Genomic DNA, 26,684 nt, shown 5'->3' with positions numbered 1-26,684 from the left:
TCCCTCGCTCTGGGATGACTCCGAGGTGCATGTCCTGTGCTGTCTCCCAGAGGCACCAGGCAGGGCCGAGCCCCTGCTGCCCACAGTGGAAATTCCTCTAATGAGTTCCCCCAACTGCTGTGTTTTCCTTCCTGTCTCACTTCCCCACTGCCCTACTGGTGGTTCCTGGGATTGCCTCCCAGTTGAATACTTGTCTTAGGGTCACCTCCAGATGAAATATTTGCATTCAAATCTTTGCATGAGGATCGACTTCCAGGGAACCCAAGGTAAGGCACGCACATCAGCTCTCTCCTCTAATCTCCTTCAGCCTATCATCGTGTCCTGTTCATGGATGAGGAACATGATGCTCAGAGTAGGCAAGTCACTTTCCCAAGGTCACACAGCTGACCAGTGGCAGAGTCTGGCTTTGACCATGGCCTGTGTGTCCCCAAACTGGGCACTCGCTCCTCTCCTGAGAGACTCCTCCCTGCTAAGGGCCACAGGAATGCATGAGGGATGTTCAAAGCCAGGAAGTTTCCTGATGTTTGTGCCAGAGGGTCCCAAGGTCATGGCTGGTGCCCATGTCCCTGTTCTGCCATCAGAGTAATAAGGTCAAACATGCTGGGTACTGACTGTAAGCTGGGGATTCTTGTTGTAAGCACTTTCCTCATTTCAACTCATTTAATTGTCACAGTCACCTTGTTATTACCCTCTGTTTTCAAGTTAGAAAACTGAGGCACAGAGAGGTATAGAGACTGGCCCAAAGTCACACAGCTGTTCTGAATTTGAACCAAGCTGTCTATACCTGGAGTCCTTGTTTTTAACCATGACCCTCTCTGCCTTCTCACCAGTCACATAGATTGAGTCCTGCTATGTGTCAGGCATGATGCTAAGCAATTTCCTTTAAAAATATAATTTACAATTATATAGATCAGTAAGTATAACTAAAAATGCTATACAGATTTTTTATAAGAAAAGGAAACACTTGGTAAGTGTAGGCCTTTATAAGCAAAATTCGACCTTCCACTCCCCCTTCCCATTCCAAAGGTTGGGAGTAGTTTTTCCTTTATGGCTATACAAACACCAACGCCCACAAGATTGGTTTGTCTGGGAGTCCCCTCACTTTGCGGAATGTGGCAGTGGGGTCCTGGCAGGGATCTCAAAATGGGCTGAAGGAGGGGGTTGAATAAGGGGCCACTTCCAAGGGGTGGGCAGCATCCAGGGAAGCCGTGGAGGAGGGGGCAGCACCCTGGGGTAGCATCGTCCAAGAGCTGTCTCCACTGCCAGGGCTGGGGGTCCAGGGAGCAGCTGCTCCTGGAACCCAGAGGGAGACTCTGTAGCTGATCGAGGAAAGCAGAGGACAGAAGCCCCCCTCTGACTGAACTCCCACCTCCTGATTTGAGTGGAGGCTGCAGCAGGTGCCCACAGACTCCTGCAGAATCTCACTGCCCACAGTAGGTCAGCAACGTCTCTGCAAGCCTGCAAAGCCTGGGGTTCACTCAGCGCCTCTGCCCTGGGCGGTCCCCTTGCTGCTGGCTAAGCAGACGCTCGAATAAAGAGGAAAATTCCGTCTCTCCTCCTGCAGGCTCCTCTGCTCCTTTCGACTGATGTGCTTGGGGTCCCCTCCCTCAGTTCTGGATGAGAAACACCCTTTCCCCCTCCACAGGGATGGTCTCTGTGGACCCCACCCTGAGTCCTTCCTTTCTGGGGCTGGGGCTGCTGGGGTGGGGGTGTTGGCAACTGCTCAGCACTGACACCAACCAAGGGGTCCCACCTGGGGAGGTGGGTTCCAACTACTGTGGGTCTGCTGGACTTTTCTGAGGCTTTCCTTGGGCCACTGCTCCCCAAACCAGCTCATGTGGTCTCCTGGTACCTCTGCCAAGACATTGGCAGCCTCGCCCAGTGGATCTGGCCCTGGCCGTGCCTTCAGGGGCTGGTTACCACTCGTGGTTTGTATCGCCAGAAATGGGACGCAGCAACCGCCTCCCACCTGAGGCTGGGCGGGATTCATCACCACTGTGCGTCTGCAGCAAGGCGGGTTCCTGCTTCCCCCTGGAGCGGGAGGGAGGCTGCTCCATGGCTGTTCAGTTCAGCATGAATGGGGAAGGAAGCAAGAAGGACAGACACGCTTTTCGCATCATCCCATCGCGGCACTGCGTGCTGGGTCTACACGCTCCGGGCAAGGCTTCAGAGGGTGGTTCTTACGCACGACCCCTTTTACATGTCACTCAGGTTTCTGCTCAAAGGTCACCTCTTGGAGAGTCCCTCCCTGGTCACTGTGTCCAGAGCAGCCTTCTCTGTCACTTTCTGGCTTGCGTTACTCTGGTCAATTCTTTCATGACCACCACCACGTCACTTGGTCTTACACACTTTTGTTTTCCCCCATCAGACATGAGCACCAGGATGGCAGAGACCTCGCCTGTCTTCTTCAGCTCATGCCTGGGTCCCAGCACTGTGCCTGGTACCGTGTAGGGGCTCAAGTAAACTTCATTGCTGAGGAACGGTGCAGAGTCACTGTGCATTGGACCTAGGAGGATTTGAGGCTCAGAGAGGGCAAGCGACTTATCCAGGGACACGCAGCCAGCCAGTGACAGAGCATGGATTTGAACTCAGCTCTGCTGAATCCAGAACTTGTTTCCCCCTGACGTATGAGGAAAGGAAATGTGAAACCGCAGCCAGCGTGCAGCCCGCATGCTTGTCCTGGAGAGACTCCAGGCTGACTCCTGGGAGGTGTGTCTTCTTGGCGACACAAAATGCAATGTTTTAATTTGCTTTAACGTTGAAATTTATAGCAGCTCAGTGTGAAAACAAAGCAACAGGGACATGTAGGAAATGAAGTGTCTGTACTCCAATTCTACGTCCCTCCTTTCCAATGTGATATGTGCATTCTTCTGGAATTTTTTATACAAATGTACACGCACAGACACACACAGGCTCTGACACATTTTATACAGAGATGGGAGCATCACTCACGTATCATTTGAGATTGGCTTTTCCCTGCTCTCTCTGCTTTGTCTGGTGCAACACTTGCTAAGCCCTGTGAAGCTTCATCGGGCCCATTTTGCAGACGTGAATACCAAGGCTTATAAGCTGATGGGTCCTGTGTGAGGCTGGTCACGCAGAGTGACCCCCACTGCTGCTCTGACTCACTTCCCCACTGCCCGCTTTCGGGTGGGGTGGGAGGGCCCTTGGAGAGAAGCACCAGCTTCCGTCTTCACTAGGTGACCCCTCCCCACAGCACTCGCTGGGGACATGGCATCAGTCAGGATGTGTGATTTGGCAGCTGAGAAGTTCCTTGTTGGATGAGAAACCACTGGAGAGACTCCAGCTTCCTGAGGCTGAAAAAATCCCTGCCTGAGACTTCCTGCTTCCCAAGCTGCTTCGCTTTCTGCCTCCTGCCCCCTGGATGGCTGCAGACACCTGCTGGGGTTTGAAGGAATCTCTGACACCTGCTTCTGGATTGGATAATGGACCAGATTTTTCTTCCTTGGCTGGTTTCCTCAGGGCCGCCGACTGCCATCAGGGCATGGGTGTTACAGGGGCAAGGACACACTGGCTTGTGCACACCACTGGGCACTTCACCCATGATCAAGGAGGCCCTTTCAGTCACACAGCCCTCACTCTCTCTTCTTTTGGCTCCTACTCAAGGACGCCTCCTCCTGGAAGCCCTCCTGTCTCTCTCACTGTGTGTTCTTGATTCTCTATGTGGCCATGGCCCCTCTTTCTACCAGATGTTCCTCCTTCACAGCAGGGACTTGGACATTGCACCCTCAATGCCTGGAACAGGGCCCAGCACCAAGCAGGTGCTCAGTGAACACACAGCTGTAGAAGCAGCCTTGGCAGGTATAGAATTTTCTGCTTGACGTCCAACCCCAAAATCTGAGTGTTCTAATTGTAGATTCAGCACTGCAGAGTCATGAGAGCTCGGTTCCCATCCAATTTCACCCGGATCTGGCGCCTCAGGCTGTTTGAACGCCTCTGCACCATGCCCTTTGTTTTTGGTTGGCTGCTAGGGAGGGACGAGCTGGGACCGGGACCGGGTGGCTCAGCTCAGCCCTTTCAGCCTTGTCCAGGGTATAAGGACAGACCAGGGCATAGCAGTCCCAGGAGGAGGGGAGACGAGATTGTAGGGGGAGAAGACACTCCTGACTGTGTTTCTGTCCCCTCACTCTGCCTCTTCCCCTGGGGTCCCTGGGTCTCCCTCCCTGCTCTCAGTCCCTGCGTCCCCATCTGTGACCCCTCCCGGCCCTGCCCCTCTGCATCGGCCCTGGAGCCCCCTTCCCTCCCCGGGGCCTCAGGAACTCCCCCTGCACCCACTGCCCTGCAGGATGCCGCAGCTGGGCCTGTCCTGGCTGGGCCTGGGGCCGGTGGCCGCCTCCCCGTGGCTGGTGCTGCTGCTGGTCGGGGCCTCCTGGCTCCTGGCCCGCGTCCTGGCCTGGACCTACGCCTTCTATGGCACCTGCAGCCGCCTCCGCTGTTTCCCGCAGCCCCCGACGCGGAGCTGGTTCTGGGGTCACCTGGGCCTGGTGAGTGTGGCAGCAGGACGGGGCTGGGGTGTCAGGGCGGGTGGACGTCCCCAGGGCCGGGAAGGGGCTCAGGGAGCCGGGGGGGAGGTGGGCTGGGGTCTGGGACGGCAGAGAAGCGAGGGCGGCCGAGGGGAGCCCCTCTTTCCCACCGCCCCACCAGATCCCTTCCTCCCTCAGTCCCGCCCATGCCCCATGCCTTTGCCATTCGTACCTTTCCGTGCCCCAAGCCTGCTTTGGGTCAAATTCTGCCCATCTGTTCCACAGTAGCGCACCCCTCTCTTACTTGGGGGCTTCCAGGGCGGGCTGCACAGAGCAGGGACCCCGCTCCACCCATAGTCTTCATCACTAGACTTGAGACCTCCTCAGGGGCAGCACTGACCGGGGTCTGACCCCTGCCTGGGCCATCTCAGTCGGCCTCAGGCCAGATTCTGCCTCTCTCCGGCCAGCGGCTTCCCCACAGGGATCAGCTGCGACCCCTGCCCACGGCACAGCTGGGCCACGGGGAGAAATCGCAGTCTCTCCCCACCCCCTTCCTGGGGCAGCTTCCTCCTCTCACCCTATCGTCCAGTGTCCGTGTTGTCCCGATGCGTCCCAGAGCCCAGCCTGGAACCCCGTCCTCATGGCTCTTTGGAGAAACCTTCTCCTTGGATGGGATAAACCACCCAGCTCCTCTGAGGTTTCTCTGCAGGGGTGCAGGAGAGAGTCACTAAACAGGACAGACGGTGACATGTAAATTCCCACCCGGCCCCCGTGCAGGGCACCTCATTCTGCACCCAAACTGCCAGCCTGCTGGCTCTGCTGTCCCCTCCTGGGCAAGGAGCTGTGTTCACTCACTGCCTCTATTTCCCCGCTCCCTCCTCCCCTGCTCCTCAGCCCTATCATGCTCCCTTGAGATGACTGCGACCTCCAGGCCCCCAAATCCCAGGGGTACCTCCTGGCCCACCTTGTCTGTCTCCCGCAGCTCTCTGACTGTTGACTGTCCCGTCCTTCCTGCACCTCCTCTTCTCCCTCTGTCCTGGGATGCACCTTGGTCCCCAGAGGAAACGAGCAGGAGGAAGCAGAGATTCCCTCCATCTGTGCAGAATCCAGACAGACAGCTCATTGCCAAGGCCACCCGCCTCTGGAGGCTGCAGGGGGGATGGGCTGTGGCTCCTTCTGGGAAGGTGACAGCCACCTTGCAGGTCACCCCACAGAGCAGGGCTTGAGGGTCCTGACTCAGCTGCTGGCCTCCTATCCCCATGGCTTTAAGGGGTGGGTGGGCCCCATCTTCCTCCTCCTCAGTCTCTGCCACCCCGACGGTGCCTGGTCTGTTGCCAATGCCACTAGGACCCACCTGGAACACTTGGTGGTGGGGCCGTGGCACTGTCTGAAACTTGACGGCCCCTCCCTGCCCAGCTCGTGCGTGGCCCCTGCAGAACCCAAGGCCCCTGCAGCTCTGGGCGCCTTGGTCACCTTTTCCTTTCTCTCATTGACTTGCCAACCCCCCTGTGGGGGTCTCTGGGGAGACTCAGCCCAGGCTCTGCCCTGGAGGCACCCCCAATCTTGGGGACCCAGGGCTAGAGAGACTGAGGCTCCCCTAATCTTGTGTGGTCAGGGCTGGTTCCAGGGAGAGACAGGGGCTGGGGGAGCCCCGAGGGGAATCAAGGTTTCTGCCGTTGGGGCAGGCACGCAGGCTTCCTGGAGGAGGGGTTGTTGGAACTGGGTCTGGAAGGTGAGTAGGAATTTTTTAAGCAAAGAAGACAAGATGTGTTCCCTATGGTGGGGTAGCCCACCCCCGGGCCTGGAGGCTGGAGAGCGAGCACCTGGCTTTTGAGCAAGGAGGAGTTTGGTGCCCCTGGAGTAATCAGGATCAGAGGCAGAAAAAAGGGGAAGGGGAGATAGGGAAGGGAGTTGATTCTGAGGGCCACCGGGAGCCATGGAGAGTGTGTGAGCTAGGGAGGGGAGACACCAGCTGAGCCTACACGTGCCTGGTTTCTTCTCTTGCTCATTCAGCTTCTCCCTCTTTCTTCCAAGCTCCCTCTGAGGCGCCTCCATCAGCACAGCGCTTGCACAGGCATCTGCCATTCAGGCTTTGCTTCCAGAGAGTCCGCGCTAAGATCGTGTCCCTTTGTCCTTCAGTGTCCACTCCCACTGCCCCGCTGTCTCTGCTTTTGTTCCCTGAGTGGCGTCCAGCGTTTTCTTCCACTTCCTTCTCAGTCCATCCCTGTGTCTCCTAGGTCCTTCCCAGCTGCATCCAGCCTGGGCACCATGTAGGGGTGATGGGAGCGTCAGGGGTGGAGAGGGGACACAGTGTCCCCTGGTGAACTCCAGCCCGGGATGTTGACCTGTCTTGGGGCGGTGCAGCCAGGCTCTGGGGAAGGGGCATAGCTGCACCTGCTCCCAGCTTACTTGCTGCCGAGCTGGTGGCAGGTGGCTGTGCTGGGGCTGGGGGACAAAGGAGAAAGTGGGGTGGGGTGAGATTAGCTGTGAACTGGGGGGTGAACAGTAAGTGGGCTGAATGGTAAGGTGTCGGGGGGATGGGGAGAGACAGAGAGGGAGAGACACACAGAGAGACAGAAACAGAGCGAGGGAGACAGATGGGAGAGGGGGGAGGGAGGGGAGGCCACAGAGCAAGGAACAGATAAACAGGGAGTAAAAGACACACATACACGCACTGATACCCACACATCTATCTACCTACCAGTCACCTATATATCCATTTCTCCACATTTCTGTGTCTTTACCTCTCATTTATATCTATCTAGCATGTCTACCTATCCATCCTGTTTCTCTCTCCATCCATCCATCCGTCCATCCATCATCTACGTATCCATCTAGGGAAAGACACACAGAAGAGGAGGGTGAGTGACAAGAGGTACATAGATAGAGACACAGACAGAGACAGAGAGAAGCTGACTCCACAAGAGGTGTAGACCAATAATCCAGGCAGAGGGGCCGAGAGGGGTGGGGGTGCGTGGTGGCCAGGCGGCTGCAGTGGGCAGTGGTAGTGTCTGCGGCTCCCTGCATCAGCCTTGACCATCCCCCGGCCCAGAGCAGCGAGGAAAGCATGCGGCTGATGGAGCACCTGGGCCACTACTTCCGTGACATCCACCTCTGGTGGGTCGGGCCCTTCTACCCCATCCTGCGACTCGTCCACCCTAAGTTTGTTGCCCCCCTGCTCCAGGCCTCAGGTATGTCTCCCAGGAGCCTATACCCCCGGCCTCTTCCCTGCCTCTGCTCCCAGCCCCTCCCACCCCCTGACAGGCCAGGCTGAGCAGGGAAACGGAAACAACCAACAGAGACCATGGCTGTGCCACCAACCTGCTGGGTGACTCTGGGCAGGTCCCCGGCTCTCTCTGGCTACTGAGGTCTCTTTCAGTTGTGAATAATGGAAACTCAGCTTCATGTGGTCTAAGCAAAGAAAGAGAAACTACTGACTGTAAAGTCCAGGAAGGGTGGCCTTCAGGCATGGCTGGATCCAGGTGTTTAGACAATGAGACCAGGATCCTGTCTTCATCTCTGAGTTTTGCATCTCTCTGTGATGGCTTCACTCTCAGGCTGATAAAGGTGGGTCTCAGAAGCTCAACCCCCATGGAAAATTCCCTGTATTTACAGGATTCCCTTAAATTTGCCTGGCCCAGGTCGCAGGCCCACTTTTGAGATGGGGATTTCCTGGGTAAGGAAACTGAGGCTTAGGGAGGCACAATGACCTCTCAAGGTCACACAGCATACCGAGGCCTCCATCTTAGTCCTGTGCACTCTCTGCTGCCCCAGTTGCCTCGGTTGGGAGAGACCCTAAGCTGAAAGGTGGTTTGGGAGGGAGGGGGTGTCCAGAGGAAGGTCCGCCAGACCCCCAGATTGGTAAACTGTGTCAGGTCAGCCCTGGGGGCTTCTAGGGCTGGAGGGAGCTGTGGCAGCTCATCGTGGTGGGCAGAGCTCAGCATCTGAGGGGTAGCATCCTCTGGTCTCTTAGAGGACAGAGGAGCCCTTGACCGTAAGCACTTGGTACTTAGTGTGGAGTGGAGCAGGACACTGAGGAAGTCTGGGTCATGTCTGTGCCACACCTGGGACACCAGCAGGACCATAGTTAAGTCCTATCTGGGGCTCATTTGTGGGGCAAATTGAGGTCACGTCAGACCATTTCAGGTCCATGTCAGAGCATGTCGTGTCATGTCAGAACAGGTCATGTATGTTGTGGCCACGGTCAGGAGCATGCCAACATGTGTCAGGCCAAGTGCCATGTCCCAGGTCCATGTCAGGAGATGTCAGGGAGTGCGGAGGCAGGCAGCTTATCTTAGGTCCCTCTAAAGGTGTCTTGTAGGGTGTGGGCTGTGCGCCGGTGTTGCAGAATATGTTGGACCATGTAGTAGCCGTGTCAAGGCATGATAGGGTGTGCTGTGCTACGTTAGGGCGTGTCATGCTTCCTGCTTACTGTCTGCTGCAGCCTGGCCTGGTCCCTCCCACCCGGATCCTCCCTGCTTCCTCTGCCCTTGGTCCCCTCCCTGCTATGCTGGGCTTGGAGCGGGGCAGTGCAAACCCCTGGTTGGGACCCTCCATCTCCCACCCTAATCCCCTCCCCTCGCCCTCTCCGTGTCACCTGACGGTCCTCATTCACGTCAGCTGCCATCACACCCAAGGATATGACTTTCTATGGCTTCCTGAAACCCTGGCTGGGTGAGTAACTGCAGGTGAAGGGATTTGGGGACACTCTTGGGGGCCAGGGGAAGGTGGTACCCAGGCCCACTGCCCTTGCCTGCCCCCACTAGGGGATGGGCTCCTGCTGAGTGCCGGTGACAAGTGGAGCCACCACCGCCGCCTGCTGACACCCGCCTTCCACTTTGAAATCTTGAAGCCCTACGTGAAGATTTTCAACAAGAGTGCCAACATCATGCATGTGAGTCCCTTGAACCCAGGGTCCCAGCTGGAGCTTTGGGAAAGTGGGAATGACCTCAGACAGATCTGGTCTGAAATTTTGGCTCTGCTGGGTGGCTTTGGGATGATTGATTTTCTTCTTTGAGCCTTGGTTTCTTCATCTGTGAAATGGGCATAACAATTCCTACTTAAAGAATGGTCAAGTTGATGAAATGGAGACCTGTATCTGGCACATCGTGGGTGCCCAGAAGGCAGTGATTTCTAGTCTCTCTCACAGAAGTCCTGTAAGCTTAAGGTAATAGTGATGAAGATTGCAGGGTAGCTCTTTTTGCAAGACAAACCACTTTAAAACTCACTGGCCTTGGTGGGTCGACTGGACTCTTCCATTTGCCCCTTATGTTCCAGGAGGTTAGCCTGGGCTTGCTGGCATGGTGGAAACTGGGTTCCAAGAGGGTGATCAGAAACACTCAGTGCCTCTTGATTCTTCCTTTCGGAGCTAGCACGCTGTCATTTTTGCCACATTCTGTTGGCCAAGGCAGGTCCCAAGTCCAGCTCAGCTTCAAGGGATGGAAACAAATGTTCTACCCCCTAATGGAAGGAGCTGCAAATCTCATGGCAAAGGGGGAGGGATGAAAACTTGAGGACATTTCTGCCATCACATAGCCGTATGCTGATGTGATGACAATGAGAGCTAACATAGATTGAGCACTTGCTGTATGCCAGAGACTATGCAGCAATTCCATGATATATGTTGTCTCCGATTTAATTTTCACAACCCTGTGAGGTAGAGATGACTGTGATGGCCACATTATAGATGAGAAAACTGAGGGTCAGAGAGGTCAGGGAGCTTGCCCAAGTTCACCCAGCTAGTAACTGAGCTAGGAGTGGTGGAGGAGGGGTTGGTTTATCTGGCACCAAAGCAGGTCAACTTAACTATTACTGAAGATTTGACAGGTGGGACGTAGGGGAGGGCAATGAGCTGACCAAGGGCACTCAGAGCATAGTAGATAGAGTTGGAACCTGCACTCAGGTCTCCTGAATCCCAGCCTTGGGGTCTTCATCTCCAAACAGTAACAGCCTCTTCTCCCACCCAAGCCTGGTCCTCCTTGGGGGTGGGTGCCTGTGGCAGAGGACCAGGAGGCTGCTTCTGGGGGAGTCTATCCTGGTGGTTGGGGTTGGGCAGGGGCTCAAGGGAGCCAGGGACCAGCCTCAGCTCTGTGCCCTTCTCTGGTCAGGCCAAGTGGCAGCGCCTGGCCTCGGAGGGCAGCGTCTGTCTGGACATGTTTGAACACATCAGCCTCCTGACCTTGGACAGTCTGCAGAAATGCATCTTCAGCTTCGACAGCCATTGTCAGGAGTGAGTCCTTGCTCAGGGCGTGGGGACATGCGATTAAGTGGAGAAGGGAGAACAGACCAGAGCCTTCCCAGAAGAGGTGGGAAGCATTAAAAACAGGGAAGGGGAGAGAGAAAGAGCAGTTCTTCCAGGTAGGTGGAGGCGTGTCCATGAAGGCAGGGAGGCGAGGACGAGCAGAGCACGTGCAACAGGTGGTAAGGAGACGCCATGGAAGGAGGTGGAGGGTCGGCACTGGCTAGGTCTTAAGGACATTGACAGCCAGGCAGAGGGGCAGGAATTTTGTCCTGAGATTCCCAGGGAGCCATGGAGGGTGTTTGAGCAGATGAGAGTCTTGGTCAGAGCTGAGCTTGGACATTTGGCTCTATAGAGGATTGATGGTCATGTAGACGTGAGGATTAGGACCTTGGAGAGGAGGAGGTCTGAGCTCAGTGGAGAAGATGGGGAAGTTTTGGGAGAAACTGAGGAAGAATGGGCAGGACTGGATGTTGCATAAGAAAGAGAGAAAATGAACATGGTGCCCAAGCTCTGCCCTGGGGACCTGGACATGAGGCAGCTCACAGAGAGTGGGAGGTGGAGAGAGAAATGGACATGGAGGCAACATCTTCTGGATGGAACGTGGTCCTGGGATGCTGTCTGGGAGGTGCTTCTGGAGTTCTGTGTGTGTCACGGAGCTGCTTCCTCTCTCTGGCCTGGTCCTGCAGGAGTCCCAGTGAATACATTGCAGCCGTCCTGGAGCTCAGTGCTCTCATAGTGAAACGGCACCAGCAGATCTTCTTGTACACAGACTTCCTGTACTACCTCACTCCCGACGGACGGCGCTTCCGCAGAGCCTGTGACCTGGTGCACGACTTCACGAATACTGCCATCCAGGAACGGCGCCACACTCTCGAAAGCCAGGGTGTTGATGGCTTCCTCAAAGCCAAGGCCAAGTCCAAGACTTTGGACTTCATCGATGTGCTTCTACTGGCCAAGGTGGGCCTCTCTGGGACCTGAATTCAAGAGGTGGACTAGACACTGATGTCAAATATCAGATTCATGAACTTGTACTTGATCCACAGGGCACTGGGGAGCCATGAAGGGCGGGACAAGTGAGACATAAGTTGCAGAGGTGACTGTGTAGGAGGTGCCTGGGAGGAGCAAGCAGGAGGCAGGAGATCAGTTAAGAAGCATGTGTTGCAGGTCTGGAGATGACAAGGGAGGCATTCTGCTTGAACAATGGGTCTTCAGGACTGTTTCAGGTTGGACTCAGGTGCCCTCAGAGCTGGTGTGATTGGGGGTTTTGCCTTCTGTCTCCAGGATGAAGATGGGAAGGAGTTGTCAGATGAGGACATACGAGCAGAGGCTGATACCTTCATGTTTGGGGGTAAGTGTCCCAGTGTGGGACTACAGTGGGGACAGGGGTCTCTCCATCCCAGGGATGCGGTGGGTGGACCTTGGATCACTCCATTCTGCCCATCCTCCCCCACCCCTCATCCTCCCTGAGAGCCTCAATGTAGGGCGCTGTCCACACCCTGGTGCTGGAGCAGCCCAGAGACTCAAGCCTGCCTGGCTCCCCTCAGGCCATGACACCACGGCCAGTGGTCTCTCCTGGGTCCTGTACAACCTTGCGAGGCACCCGGAACACCAGGAGCGCTGCCGGCAGGAGGTGCGAGAGCTGCTGAGGGACCGCGAGCCTACAGAGATTGAATGGTGAGTGCAGGTCCTCATGGCCTGTTCCTGAGCCTGTTATCATTGGCTCTGCTGCCAGGTGGGGAAGCGGGGATGGTTTTTGCTGACTCTGCCATTATTGCCTAGTGGCAATAGGAGCAGAGCCCAGAAGCAGGGCCTGGTACCCCGCCTGGCTAGCAAGAGAAAGCTTACAGGCTTTGGGGAAGAAAGTTCTAGGAGTCCATATTTATTGGCCCAATAACTTGCTATGCTACATTAGTATAATCAATCCTCTTTTCTGAGCCCCTTTCTTTTTTGTAAATGGGACACATTTCTACCCACCAGGGCTTCTTGGAGATTTAGTGACAATGTGTATAAAACATATGCCACCCAGCAGGTATGCAGTAAAGAAACTGCTCCTCCACCCCCTGGCTTTTCTGTCTACAGTTGCATTTTTCCCCCAAGACTTCACTCTTTTTGGTTTTTGCGCTTGCCCCTAATTCCCACGTTATAGTCTGTTCCACGGATTCACAGAGATCTTAGTGGGTAAAGGGCACCCATCTCTTCATTCAGTAAGCACATCCACACTGCCTGCCCTTTCCTGATGTAGTGTACAGTCCCGTCTTAATTCTGCATGGGCTAGGCTGGGGCAGGAGGCAAAGCAGGAGAGGCTGGGGAGGGAAGCAGTGAGTACAAACCCACCACGCTGGGTGTGGGGACAGGACAGCGCTTCCACTCAAGGGGACAGCCGTGCAAAGGCCAGGGTGGAAGCATGCACGGGGGAGCCTGGTGTGTTTGGGGAAGTAAAAGTGTCTGAATCCTTGTGAAATGCACAGTGCGAGGCACAGGGAGAGGCTCCGGGTGAGGCTGGAGCTGGCAATGGAAGCCCCTCTTGGAATGCTGTGGAAACCATGTAAAGAGATTGGAATTTAGGCCGGGCACGGTGGCTCACACCTGTAATCCTAGCACTTTGGAAGGCCGAGGTGGGAGGATCACTTCAGGTCAAGAGTTCGAGACCAGCCTGAGCAAGAGTGAGACCCCATCTCTACTAAAAACAGAAAAAATAACCAGGCATGATGGCATGCACCTGTGGTCCCAGCTACTCAGGAGGCTGAGGCAGGAGGATCACTTGAGCCCAAGAGTTCGAGGTTGTGGTGAGCTATGATCATGTCACTGTACTCTAGCTGGGGTGACAGAGTGAGTCTCTGTCTCAAGAAAAAAAATAGGGAGATTGAACTTTAACCTGAGGTGTGCCAGTCACAGTCCTTTGGGAAGTTGATATGAGATAAATGTGGGCAGAGAGGCTGCTGTTAGGGAAGTCAGACATTGGGCAGAAATGATCAGGCACTAGTGAATGTTCATGCTCAGTCATTGGCTGGGGCCTGCCCAGGACAGTGTGGCCTTGGCTGAATGGTGCAGCAGAACTTGAAGACCCTAGAGCTGGGGGCTGACAACTCCTTGCTCTTCTTGCAGCTGGATAGCAATTTTTTTTCTTGAAGGGAGATTTATGACTAGCATAGGAGGCCAATGGGAAGCCACGGGAGATGTTTGAGCGGGGGAGGTCCAGGTCAGATCGCGGTATCAGAAATATCTTTCTGTGGCTACAAGGGGGAAAAGTGGAGGGGATGAGTTGGGAGCTGTGAGTCCAGGGGGTACATTCTGGTCCAAGGGCTGAGGGACGGAGAGGAGACATTGAACCAAACACTTTGGAGGTATTGCCATGAACCTCAAAGCTTTGCTCAGCACAGCTGTCCTGTTTTTGTCCTGCCCTCACCTTCAAAAAATTATACACTTGGTAAATACTGAAACAGTACAAAAGGGTTATGATGACTATAAGCTTCCCTCTTGTGCCAGCACCCCAACCCCATTCTTGCCTTCATGGCGTCCTGTGTCCTTCCAGTGTTCCGTCTCTACCCATGTTCGTCTGCTCAGTCTGTCTCCCCTCATGCATTCGTTCACTCTCTCTGTTTCCGCACAACTAGGAGTATACACAGAGCGCTCAGGTATGCGCACTGACAATATAGCTTTAGGATGTTTTCAGTTTTCCAGCATGAAGTTTGAAAAATTAGTTTTGAATTGAAAAGACAATCAGAGGAACAAGTTTTATTTTCCATTTTCACAAAAGAAAACATTACAGGGAAGATTAAGTTCACCATTGTTATCCTCTACTTCAAGCCTAATCTTATCTGTTTCATTTGTCGTAAGCCCTTCTAGACCTTTCCCTTGGCAATATAGTCTACATATGTATATATTGTCACTGTTCTTTTCTCTCAATGAGTGTCTTGGAGCTCCTCCTTTCTGCGTGATATGTACCAATCCTCAGTTAACCCAGCCTACCCCTCTGTTGAGGACGTTTATGTAAACATTTTCAATTATAATAGATATTGCCAAATTGCCTGTTAGTATCTCTCTACTGATTTAGCCTCCAGTTTGTGATAGGACTAGTGATCTCTGGTTCCTCCTTTCTGCTACTTGTATAAGATTCCATCATACTGGTGCAGCATAATTTATGAAAACATTTCTCCATTGATGGACATTTGGATAGTTCTGAGCCTTTTGCTGTAAGAAATACGATGCAGTGAACATCCATGTACACTGACCATGGCTTACACGTGTGAGCACCATTGAACAAATTCCTAGAAGTACAGTTGCTGAATCAAAGATCACCTGAGTTTTATAGTTCAATTGCTCTTAGAAAATCCACTCTTACACACAGATTTTCAGAATACCCATTTCCTCATATCCTTCACAACAGTTTTCTCTATGAAACTTTAAAACATCTGCCAATCTAATGGGTGCAATATAAGACTTTGCTATTTTAATGAATGTCACTTGAAATATGAGTAAAGTTGAGTATTGTGTTCACCATGCAGTTTTCTTTTTCTGTGAAGTGTCAGTTTGCATAATTTTCCCTTCTTACTTTGGGGTTTTCTAGTTTTTTTCCTTACCAATTTATAAAATCTCTTTAAATATTAAGAAAATTATTTATTTTCTCCATTATGCAAAATTCTTCCTTGGATTGTCTTTGTATGTTTGGTTTTGCCTTATTTATTTTGGTTTGGTTCACTTATTTATAGTCACATTTATCAATTCTTTCATTTATAGTTTCTGGGGTTTTTTTTCCCCTAAAAAAATCATGCTTGGAAAAGCTTTCACACTCTAATAATAAAGTGTAAAACTCTTGTGTGTTATCCTGTAATGTTTTTATGTATTTTAAAAATATTTTATTTAATATTTTATTAATTGATTATATTTAATATCTTTCCTCTATGAAATCTACATTGGAATAAGTACTGAGGTAGGAATCTATTTTTTTCTCAAAATGGCTAATGCATTATCTCAAAAGAATGTAACAATTATGTTGTACTTGTCTTATGATTTTAAATAATAGCAGGTTCACAATAAGCTAAATTTATGTATAAATTTGAGTTTGCTCCTGGATTCTAGTCCATTCCATTTATTTATTTGTCATACATAATCACCAAGAAGTCTTCGTTATCACACTTTTAAAAATATTTCCATATTTGATCAAGTTGGTCCTGTTTCATTAGTTTGCTTTTACAGTATTTTCTGAGTTCTTACTTTTCCATTTGAACTCTATTATCAGGTTGACCAGTTTGAAAATACTCTTGAAACTTTTAATTAATTAGCTTTTTGACCTCAGCTGTCAAGAGGAGAGTTTACCGCACTCCTCTGTTCATGGTCCGTTCTACTCATTTTTCCATGCAATTCTTATTTCTTCAAATTTAATCCCAATACCCCACTTCCAGCACTGCAAAAATATGATTCTATAGAGATAGAGCCTTTTATTTGCAAAATTTGTTGTTGGAGTGGATGTATTTTAAAATTCCAAATATGTTACTGCATCACAGATCTTGTGTTGGTTCTTAAAATTTTCAGCAATGGAGCACTGTGAGTTCATCAGCCATTCATGGTTCTAAGTACAGTGACTTTATTGCTTAAACCATCCTATGATTCTTTCCTCTCCCACCCCTTAGCGTTGGATCCTTTGGATGCTTCCGTCTCTCCAGTGCAATAAACATCTTTGTACATGTCTCTTTGTCTCCGTATCTGAGGATCTCTCTGGGATCTATACGTGGAAGCCAGCTTGCTGTACCATAAAACACATGTGGTCTGTCCTTGACTGTGCACTGGCAGTTGCCCTGCAGAATGGCAGCTCCTGTCCACACCATCGTCAGTGCATGAGGTTCCTCTACCCCTATCCTCAGCTAACCCTTAGCATTACCTACCTTGCTAACTCTTGCTGGAATAGATGCGATGTGACGTGTCATTGTTAGACAATTTTCATTTCCCTGATAACAAGCGACTTTGAGCACTTCCTAATATATCTCCTATTTGGGCTTCCCTAAGTTCTTGGGTCATATTCTTTGCTGAGTTTTCTGTTAGTTCACCTGTCCTTTCTCTTGTTGATTTGCAGGAATATCTTACCTATTCAAAACATTGTTCTAGAGCTATATATTTATGGTAAATATCTCCTCTGAATCTCTCATCAGAATGTAATTTGCTACATGGTTTCTTTTATTGCACAGAAATTCTTAATTTTCATGTATATTTTTTGTTTGATCTTTCTGCTTGTGCTTTTGGGGTGTTAAGAATTCCTACTCCTAGGTCACAAAAATATCTCTTATGTTATCTTATTTTAACTTTGTAGTTTTACCTTTCTCATCTAGGAAGAGACTCCACCCTGTATACAGAGTAGACAAGCATCTGGTCTTTTTGTGGCCACATTGCCAACTGTCTGAACACCTGCCACCAAGTATCCATTGCCCAGGGGTGTGTGGATCCTCCTTTATATTTTTTTATTTTTTTTTATTTTTTATTTATTATTTCAGCTCTTCATGGGGGTACAAAAGCTCAGGTCACACACATTGTCCGTGTCCCGCCCATCCCCCCGAGCCAGAGCCCCAGGTGCGTCCATTCTCCAGACAGTGCGCCTGGCATTCACCATGTAGTCATACCTCCATCCCTTCCCCCCCTCCCCGAGTCAGCACCTTCAAGCATGACCATTCCCCAGACGGTGCGCAATGCACTCATCATGTAGGCATACATCCATCCCCTCCCCCCACCCCCCGTCTCAGTCTGATATCCAATTGGTATCCTTCCCTGATGTGCATTTAGGTGATGATCAGGGAAACCAGTTTCCCTGAGTACATGTGAGTACATGTGATGCTTGTTTTTCCATTCTTTGGATACTTCACTTAATATAATGGGTTCCAACTCTCTCCAGGAGAACCAAAGAGATGTCGTATCATCGTTATTTCTTATAGCTGAGTAATACTCCATGGTATACATATACCACAGTATACTAATCCATTCGTGGATTGAGGGGCACTTGGGTTGTTTCCACATCTTTGCGATTGTGAATTGAGCTGCTATAAACATTCGGGTACAGGTGTCTTTGTTATTGAATGACTTTTGTTCTTCTGGGTAGATGCCCAATAATGGGATTGCTGGATCGAATGGTAGGTCTACTTGAATCTGTTTCACGTATCTCCATAATGCTTTCCATAGGGGTTGCACTAGTTTGCATTCCCACCAGCAGTGTATGAGTGTTCCTGTCTCTCCGCATCCACGCCAACATGTGTTGTTTTGGGATTTTTTGATAAAGGCCATTCTCACCGGAGTTAAGTGGCATCTCATTGTGGTTTTGATTTGCATTTCCCTGATGATTAGGGATGTTGAGCATTTTTTCATATGTTTGTTAGCCATTCTTATATCTTCTTTTGAAAAATTTCTATTCATGTCATTTGCCCACTTTTTGATAGGATTGTTTGATTTTTTCTTGCTGATTTTCCTGAGTTCTAAATAGATTCTTGTTATCAGTCTTTTACCTGATGTGTAGTATGCGAAAATTTTTTCCCATTCTGTAGGCTGTCTATTTTCGTGACTGTTTCTTTGCTGTGCAGAAGCTTTTTAATTTAATCAGGTCCCATTCATTTATTTTGTTGTTGCTGCGATTGCCTTAGGGGTTTTCTTCATAAATTCTTTGCCTAGACCAATGTCTGTAAGAGTCTTTCCTACATTTTCTTCTAGAATTCTAATCGTTTCCCATTTAAGGTTTAAATCTGTTATCCACCGTGATTTGATTTTTGTGAGAGGAGAAATCTGTGGGTCCTGTTTCAGTCTTCTACGTGTGGCTATCCAGTTTTCCCAGCACCATTTATTGAATAGGGATTCTTGTCCCCAGAGTATGTTTTTGTCTATTTTGTCAAAGATTAGATGGCTATATGAGGATGGCTTTATATTTGGGTTTTCTGTTCTGTTCCATTGGTCTGTGTCCCTGCCCTTGTCACCTATCACATGCTTGACAGAAAGCTCTCTACTCTGTTCCATGGACCTGTTCTTCTGTTCTTGTAGCAGTACCACAGACTTCAAAAAATTGTTTTATGTCATTTTTAGTATAACGCTATGCCTTTGTTATAGGTCTTAATATGTGGTGGGTTGTGTTTCCTTTCTTGGATCTTTTATTTTTAAATTGACCTAACTCTAGCCAAGGCTTGTTTTTTCCAATCAGAATAAGAATGTCAAATTCTAAAGAAAAATGCAGTCTGATATTGATTGGATTGTGTTGAATATATTGATTATTTTAGAAAGAATTGGTACTTTTACAATATTAGGTCATCCCACCCTAGAGTGTGAAGTGGACTTTACTTATTCAAATAAACTTATAAGCCCTCTTGGAGAGTCCCACCCACCCTGGCTTTTGTTAGTTTATTTTGTAATTTTTAAAACATTTTCATGCAGATGCATTAAAACTTTTAAGGATACCCTTTACTTGCGTTTTGCTTTTGCTTGTATTTTGCTAAAATTACCAGGCCAAGTTTTCTTCTAGTGCTTTTGTGAGTTTGATTTTCTGACGCTTACATCCCTAATTCTTCTGGAGTTAATTTTGTTGTATGACTCAGGCTCAGAGGGAGGTGAGAGGGTCTCATAGGGCAGGGGTAGGGCTGTGTTTGCTCCCTGGATAATTGTTGGGGGTGCTCCTTAGGGAGGACCTGGCCCAGCTGCCCTTCCTCACCATGTGCGTCAAAGAGAGTCTGCGGCTGCACCCCCCAGTCACTGTCATCTCCCGCCGCTGCACCAAGGACATTGTGCTCCCAGATGGCCGGGTCATCCCCAAAGGTGCCCACAGTGGCAGGGGGAGGCGGCTCCTGGGTGGGGTAGTGGTCCCATCAGGCATCTTGGACCTTGTCCTGACTGTTCCCTCCTCCCAACAGGGAACGTCTGTACCATCAGCATCTTTGGGATTCATCACAACCCGTCAGTCTGGTCGGACCCTGAGGTGCTGCCCCTCCCCCCTTGTCCATCCTGGACCTGGTGAAGGGGAGGGGTCCTGACTGGTGAAATCAGACTCTCCTTCTGCTGTGCCCACATTTGTCTTTTCTGGGGGTGGCTGTGATTCCTGAGAGACCCCACTCAGCAGCTCTATCTTGCCTCGTCCCCAGGTCTATGACCCCTTCCGCTTCGACCCAGAAAACCCCCAGAAGAGGTCACCTCTGGCATTTATTCCCTTCTCGGCGGGGCCCAGGTGAAGCCAGTGGGGGTCTGAGGCATGAATGGGGGGAGGGTGGTCCAAGTAGTGGCCTCATCAGAGCCCTCCCATGTCTGCATTTGTAGCTTTCTCAGACCTTCTCCCATCTGCTTCTTGAGTTGGGAGCTGGAGTCTGAGCCAGCATGGGGGGATATATCAGCCCACAGCGGGGTCCCAGGCACTGTTAGTTCGCCCCTCTGCCCCCCACGCTGATCTGGGGAGGGTGGGGGGGCCAGGGTAGGTTCCAGGCACGATGGGGCCCGGATGGGGGTCCTGGGTGCCGTCACTGTCCCCACCTCCACCCCCAGGAACTGCATTGGGCAGACCTTCGCCATGACCGAGATGAAGGTGGTCCTGGCGCTCACGCTGCTGCGCTTCCGCATCCTGCCCCACGACACGGAGCCGCGCAGGAAGCCGGAGCTGGTCCTCCGAGCCGAGGGCGGCCTCTGGCTGTGGGTGGAGCCGCTGAGCGCCGGCCAGCAGTGACTCAATGCTGCAGGCTTAAGACCCACTTCGACCCTCCCACCAGCTTTTGCAGACTCCCAGGAATAAAACTGCTGTCACCTGTGCCTGAGCCTCACCCAGAGCCAGCAGGGGGCGCGGGGGGACTGCAGGCACCTGCAGGTGGGACTCCTGGTGGAGGCGGGGTGGTGTCCCTGAGCCCAGGAACCTGAGTCACTCTCTGGCTGAACACAGGGCTCCCACACTGATGGTGGGTTCTCCCAGGGTCCAAGGATGGACTTTTTTCTGTGGGCCAGAGGACCCATGGGAGGTATTTGAGCAGGAGAAGGACCAGGATTAAAGAGGGACATAAGAGGCAGGTTTGAGGCTCTTGAGTCGCAGAAGCAAACCCACAGAGGCATTACACTTCTACTACCCTGACCTTGTGTCTGATCTAAAACACCCAGTCTTTTCTCTCCTAAGTTTTCTTCACTGTGTTTCTATGGTTACTAAAATACTATGTTTATTAAACATAATCAGCCGGGTTGCTTTATAGTGTGTGTCTGATCATTGCGGTATCTGTGTCTATTATATTGCCTGTCGTTTCTGCTGGTTTTCACTCATGGGGTCAGTGATTTTTGTCTGTTTGGTTATCTTTGCCTTGGTATTGGCTGTCATATTTGAAATAATATTTTTACAATTTGAATTATGTTAAAAGAAGTTAAAGGCCTGTGGGGTTCAAGGTCACTAAGCCAGCTTAAATTTAAGCTGAAATCACATGTTCAGTCTCCTCCACTTCAGTTTACTCTCACCCTGGGAGATGGGAGCCCTTTGAGGGTTCCTCTTAAGTGACTAGGGTCTTATTTCAAATTCCGCTGCTTGTATCACCCCTGGGCTTTGATATTATTCCCCTCTCATCATGAAGTTGTTAAAACAGAGTTTCACATTTTCTTAATTGAGACATGCTCCTAGTGTGAACGTATAATTTATGTATATTTTAGGTTTCTGTTTTTCTTTTTTATCATGTCTTTGTCATTTTTAAATTTTCCTTTTATGTTATTTATTTATTTATTTATTTATTTATTTATTTATTTTTGAGACAGAGTCTTGCTCTGTTGCTCAGGCTAGAGTGCTGTGGTGTCAGCCGAGCTCACAGCAAACTCAAACTCCTGGGCTTAAGCAATCCTTCTGCCTCAGCCTCCTGAGTAGCTGGGACTACAGGCATGTGCCATCATGCCTGGATAATTTTTTTTCTATATATATTTTTAGCCGTCCAAATCATGCCTTTCTATTTTTAGTAGAGACAGGGTCTCGCTCTTGCTCAGGCTGGTCTCGAACTCCTGACCTCGAGTGATCTCTCCCTCCTCGGCCTCCCAGAGTGCTAGGGTTACAGGTGTGAGCCACTGTGCCTGGCTTCATGTCATTTATTCATGTAAGGAATTGGAAAAGCATCCAGCTTTGAGAGTCCCGCCCCCACTCCCAGCATTTAGTGACAGAATCCTAGCTCACTGCAGCCTTGAGCGACTGAGCTCCAGATACCACACCAATCTTGCAAGCAGCAGGAAGCAGGAGGGGGATACTTGGGAGAGCAGTTTTCTGTTAAGGAAGATTACCAGAATCGCTACCTAATCTTTGACTTTTCCACGTGGGGACAGTGTAACAGAGGGAACGGCCTTAAAAAGGGTAAAGATGTTTTATGAGCTGTCTCTTTAAAACTTCCCCCACTCTTTTTGGGATTTAAAACCTGCATCCCTGCTTCAGGCCAGTGGTCAGGAGGGGCAGGGGAGTGTCCTTTGTTCTTTGTACCACAGGAGGTGGCTCAGTGGAACTGTTCCGGTGGAGGTCTGGGTGGAGGTCACAAGATTGTCTTCACCTGAGATGGGTTCGATCAGAACCATACACTGTAGTTAAACAGCAATAGCCCAAAGCTGAAAACCTTTCCTTTAAAAGCTCTGTATTTCTGCTTGTAGTTAGGAAAAGTGGTGTTTTAAGATGGGAATCTGCCATTTTCCTCATTGGCCAGCAAATTAATAAACCTCCCTTTCCTTCACCTCAAACCACTGTCCATGGTCCTCTTGGACCCTAAGGACAAGGACAGCTCTTTAGGGAAGATGTGGCGGCTAGGTAGATTCAGTCAGTGCCAGATGATCCTGAATCCATACCATCATCTGAATGTTTGTGTCCCCCACAAATTCATACCTTTTAATCTGACCACCAATGTGGCAGTATTAAGACGAGAGTCCTTTGGGAGGTGACTAGGTCACGAGGGCTTTGCCTTCATAAATGGGACTAATGTCTTTAAAAAAGAGACATGAGGGAGTTTGTTTGTCCCTTCCACCATGGCTGGACACAAAGAAGATGCCATCTACAAGGAACATGCTCTCACTAGACACTGAATTTGCTGGAACCATCATATTGGACTTCCCAGACTCCTGAACTGTGAGCAATACCTTTCTGGTGTTTATAAATTACCCAGTTTACAGTATCTTGTTATAGCAGCCTGAGTGGACTAAGACAATCCACGTCACCATGGAGTTGTACTACCGAGGTCAGAATCCCATTCTGTATTTACTGGCTGTTTGGCTTGGGGAAAACTTCTTATCTCTCTAAGCTTCAGTTCTTTTACTATCTAATAGTGTCCACCTTACTGGGCTATTGTGAGAACTGAACATGCCAGTATGTATAACATAGGAGCCAAATATGTTAAGAATTAATAGGTCACGAGGGTTAATTTCCTCCCTCTCCCTCCTTTTTGCATTGCAATTTAAATTTTGCAAAGGTTCTAAGTCACAAAAGATAACTTTAAGTTTTGAGAAATGTAGTAACCTGCTGTTGAAAAACATTCATTAGAATATTCAGTAAGTTCAAAGTATCCATAGTTAGGATGTGGGGGCACACACCTGTAATCCCAGCACTTTGGGAGGCCAAGGTGGGAGGATTGCTTGAGGCCAGGGGCTTGAGACCATCCTGGGCAACATAGTGAGACCCCACTTCTACAAAAAATTTTTAAAAAGACAAACAAAACAAAAACAAAAACAAAATATCCATAGTTAGATCTGAGAAATTGCAAGGTTCTGTGGTGTGGAGCTGGCTCAAAGCTTAGAACTAAAAATAATTTTTTACTTTTTTGTCATAGAGACAAGACCCAGGCTTCATTTTCATCTAGATGTTCCAGGAATTGGAGGTCGTGTGGGTTTTCAACAGTGAGAGGAGGGCAGAGGGGTGGGAATGTGGCCCTTCCTTTCAGCACCAGGGACAGCGGCCCAGAGGGACTCCCCACTGTGTTGCTGTAGGGCCTTCCTTGGATCAGAGTCCAAGGACTGAGTGCCTTTCATTCAGGGGCCCACAGATGGGGTTTGAACCAAGCCATCTGCACCCTGTGTTCCGGTTCTTAACCTACGATGCTCTCCATCGTTCCACAAGTCACACAGGTGGAGTCAGGCATGGCACTAAGCACTTTCTTTAAAACTGAAATTTATAATTATATAGATTAGTAGTTATAATTAAAAATAGCAAACAGCTTTCACATAAGAAAAGGAAACAATTGGTAGGTGTAGACATTTTTGAAAACAATTCTACTTTTCTCTCCTCCTTCCATTCCAATAGTTGGGAGTGGTTTTTTGTACGTCCCTATACAAACATCAACACCCACATAACCAATTTTCTGGGGAGTCCCATCCCCTGGGGGAGTGTAGCATTTGGGTCCTGGCAGAGACCTCAAATGGGCTAACGGAGGGGGGCTTAAGAAGGGGCCACTTCCAAAGGTGTGGGCAGCGTCCAGGGAAACCATGAGGGAGGGAGCAGCACCCTGGGGGTAGCATCATCTGAGAGCTGTCACGATGCCCAGGGTGTGGGACCAGGGAGTAGATGGAACCCAGAGAGGGTGTCTGTAGCTGTTCCAGGAAGGCAGAGGACAGACATCAGTCCCCTGTCCCCTCTGATCTCCTCTGGCTGTGCCCACTGACCAAAGCACCACCTCCTGATCTGACTGGAGAGGCTGCAGCAGGTGCCCACACACTGCTGTGGCAGCTCATTGCCCACAGCGGGTCAGCGCTGGCTCTGCATGCCCCTGCAGAGGGGGATTCACTCAGTGCCTCTGCCCCCGGTGGTTCCCTTGCCTGCTGGTCGTGCAGATGAGGAGCAAAATTCTGCCCCCCCACCCCTGACCTCCTACCCCACAAGCTCTTCTGTTCCTTTTTTAAAAAAACTGAGACAGGATCTTCCTGTATTGCCCCCGCTGGACTCAAATTCTTGGGCTCAAGCGATCCTCCTGCCTCAGCCTCCTGAGTTGCTAGGACTGTAGGAGTGTGCCAACACACCTGGCCTCTGTGCCTTTTGAGTGATGTTCTTGGTGTCTCATTCCCAATTTTTGGATTAAAAAAACCCTTTCCCCCTCCACAGGGATGTTCTCTGTGGACCCCACCCTGAGTCCTTCCTTTCTGGGGCTGGGGCTGCTGGGGTGGGGGTGTTGGCAACTGCTCAGCACTGACACCAACCAAGGGGTCCCACCTGGGGAGGTGGGTTCCAACTACTGTGGGTCTGCTGGACTTTTCTGAGGCTTTCCTTGGGCCACTGCTCCCCAAACCAGCTCATGTGGTCTCCTGGTACCTCTGCCAAGACATTGGCAGCCTCGCCCAGTGGATCTGGCCCTGGCCGTGCCTTCAGGGGCTGGTTACCACTCGTGGTTTGTATCGCCAGAAATGGGACGCAGCAACCGCCTCCCACCTGAGGCTGGGCGGGATTCATCACCACTGTGCGTCTGCAGCAAGGCGGGTTCCTGCTTCCCCCTGGAGCGGGAGGGAGGCTGCTCCATGGCTGTTCAGTTCAGCATGAATGGGGAAGGAAGCAAGAAGGACAGACACGCTTTTCGCATCATCCCATCGCGGCACTGCGTGCTGGGTCTACACGCTCCGGGCAAGGCTTCAGAGGGTGGTTCTTACGCACGACCCCTTTTACATGTCACTCAGGTTTCTGCTCAAAGGTCACCTCTTGGAGAGTCCCTCCCTGGTCACTGTGTCCAGAGCAGCCTTCTCTGTCACTTTCTGGCTTGCGTTACTCTGGTCAATTCTTTCATGACCACCACCATGTGACTTGGTCTTACACACTTTTGTTTTCCCCCATCAGACATGAGCACCAGGATGGCAGAGACCTCGCCTGTCTTCTTCAGCTCATGCCTGGGTCCCAGCACTGTGCCTGGTACCGTGTAGGGGCTCAAGTAAACTTCATTGCTGAGGAACGGTGCAGAGTCACTGTGCATTGGACCTAGGAGGATTTGAGGCTCAGAGAGGGCAAGCGACTTATCCAGGGACACGCAGCCAGCCAGTGACAGAGCATGGATTTGAACTCAGCTCTGCTGAATCCAGAACTTGTTCCCCCCTGACGTATGAGGAAAGGAAATGTGAAACCGCAGCCAGCGTGCAGCCCGCATGCTTGTCCTGGAGAGACTCCAGGCTGACTCCTGGGAGGTGTGTCTTCTTGGCGACACAAACTGCAATGTTTTAATTTGCTTTAACGTTGAAATTTATAGCAGCTCAGCGTGAAAACAAAGCAACAGGGACATGTAGGAAATGAAGTGTCTGTACTCCAATTCTACGTCCCTCCTTTCCAATGTGATATGTGCATTCTTCTGGAATTTTTTATACAAATGTACACGCACAGACACACACAGGCTCTGACACATTTTATACAGAGATGTATATACACATCACTCACGTATCATTTGAGATTGGCTTTTCCCTGCTCTCTCTGCTTTGTCTGGTGCAACACTTGCTAAGCCCTGTGAAGCTTCATCGGGCCCATTTTGCAGACGTGAATACCAAGGCTTATAAGCTGATGGGTCCTGTGTGAGGCTGGTCACGCAGAGTGACCCCCACTGCTGCTCTGACTCACTTCCCCACTGCCCGCTTTCGGGTGGGGTGGGAGGGCCCTTGGAGAGAAGCACCAGCCTCCGTCTTCCCTAGGTGACCCCTCCCCACAGCACTCGCTGGGGACATGGCATCAGTCAGGATGTGTGATTTGGCAGCTGAGAAGTTCCTTGTTGGATGAGAAACCACTGGAGAGACTCCAGCTTCCTGAGGCTGAAAAAATCCCTGCCTGAGACTTCCTGCTTCCCAAGCTGCTTCGCTTTCTGCCTCCTGCCCCCTGGATGGCTGCAGACACCTGCTGGGGTTTGAAGGAATCTCTGACACCTGCTTCTGGATTGGATAATGGACCAGATTTTTCTTCCTTGGCTGGTTTCCTCAGGGCCGCCGACTGCCATCAGGGCATGGGTGTTACAGGGGCAAGGACACACTGGCTTGTGCACACCACTGGGCACTTCACCCATGATCAAGGA

At 50.7% G+C, this 26,684-nt stretch overlaps 1 protein-coding gene across 3 annotated transcripts; it reads left to right on the top strand.

Annotated features, from left to right (window-relative positions):
- Window positions 1–4,307: 4,307 nt before the first annotated feature.
- On the top strand, window positions 4,308–20,395 carry LOC123629269 (cytochrome P450 4F2-like). 3 transcript variants are annotated; one of them, XM_045539103.1, is made up of 13 exons: window positions 4,308–4,509; window positions 5,687–5,803; window positions 7,864–7,890; window positions 9,105–9,158; window positions 9,251–9,378; window positions 10,592–10,713; window positions 11,412–11,682; window positions 12,007–12,073; window positions 12,270–12,399; window positions 19,367–19,500; window positions 19,596–19,660; window positions 19,824–19,906; window positions 20,218–20,395. In XM_045539103.1, the coding sequence occupies exons 1-13, from the start codon at window positions 4,308–4,310 to the stop codon at window positions 20,393–20,395; spliced, it is 1,578 nt and encodes a 525-aa protein (XP_045395059.1). The 3 variants fall into 3 exon arrangements, with proteins under 3 accessions (XP_045395059.1, XP_045395057.1, XP_045395058.1); XM_045539101.1 differs by lacking the exon at window positions 7,864–7,890 and having other exon boundaries at window positions 5,687–5,824; window positions 9,099–9,158; XM_045539102.1 differs by lacking the exons at window positions 5,687–5,803; window positions 7,864–7,890 and adding an exon at window positions 7,537–7,675 and having other exon boundaries at window positions 4,308–4,511.
- The last annotated feature ends 6,289 nt before the right edge of the window (window positions 20,396–26,684 follow it).

This window comes from Lemur catta, unplaced genomic scaffold (assembly GCF_020740605.2).
Source record: "Lemur catta isolate mLemCat1 unplaced genomic scaffold, mLemCat1.pri scaffold_121_ctg1, whole genome shotgun sequence".
Taxonomy (NCBI): domain Eukaryota; kingdom Metazoa; phylum Chordata; class Mammalia; order Primates; family Lemuridae; genus Lemur; species Lemur catta.
This window is presented reverse-complemented; position numbering and strand designations above follow the sequence as displayed.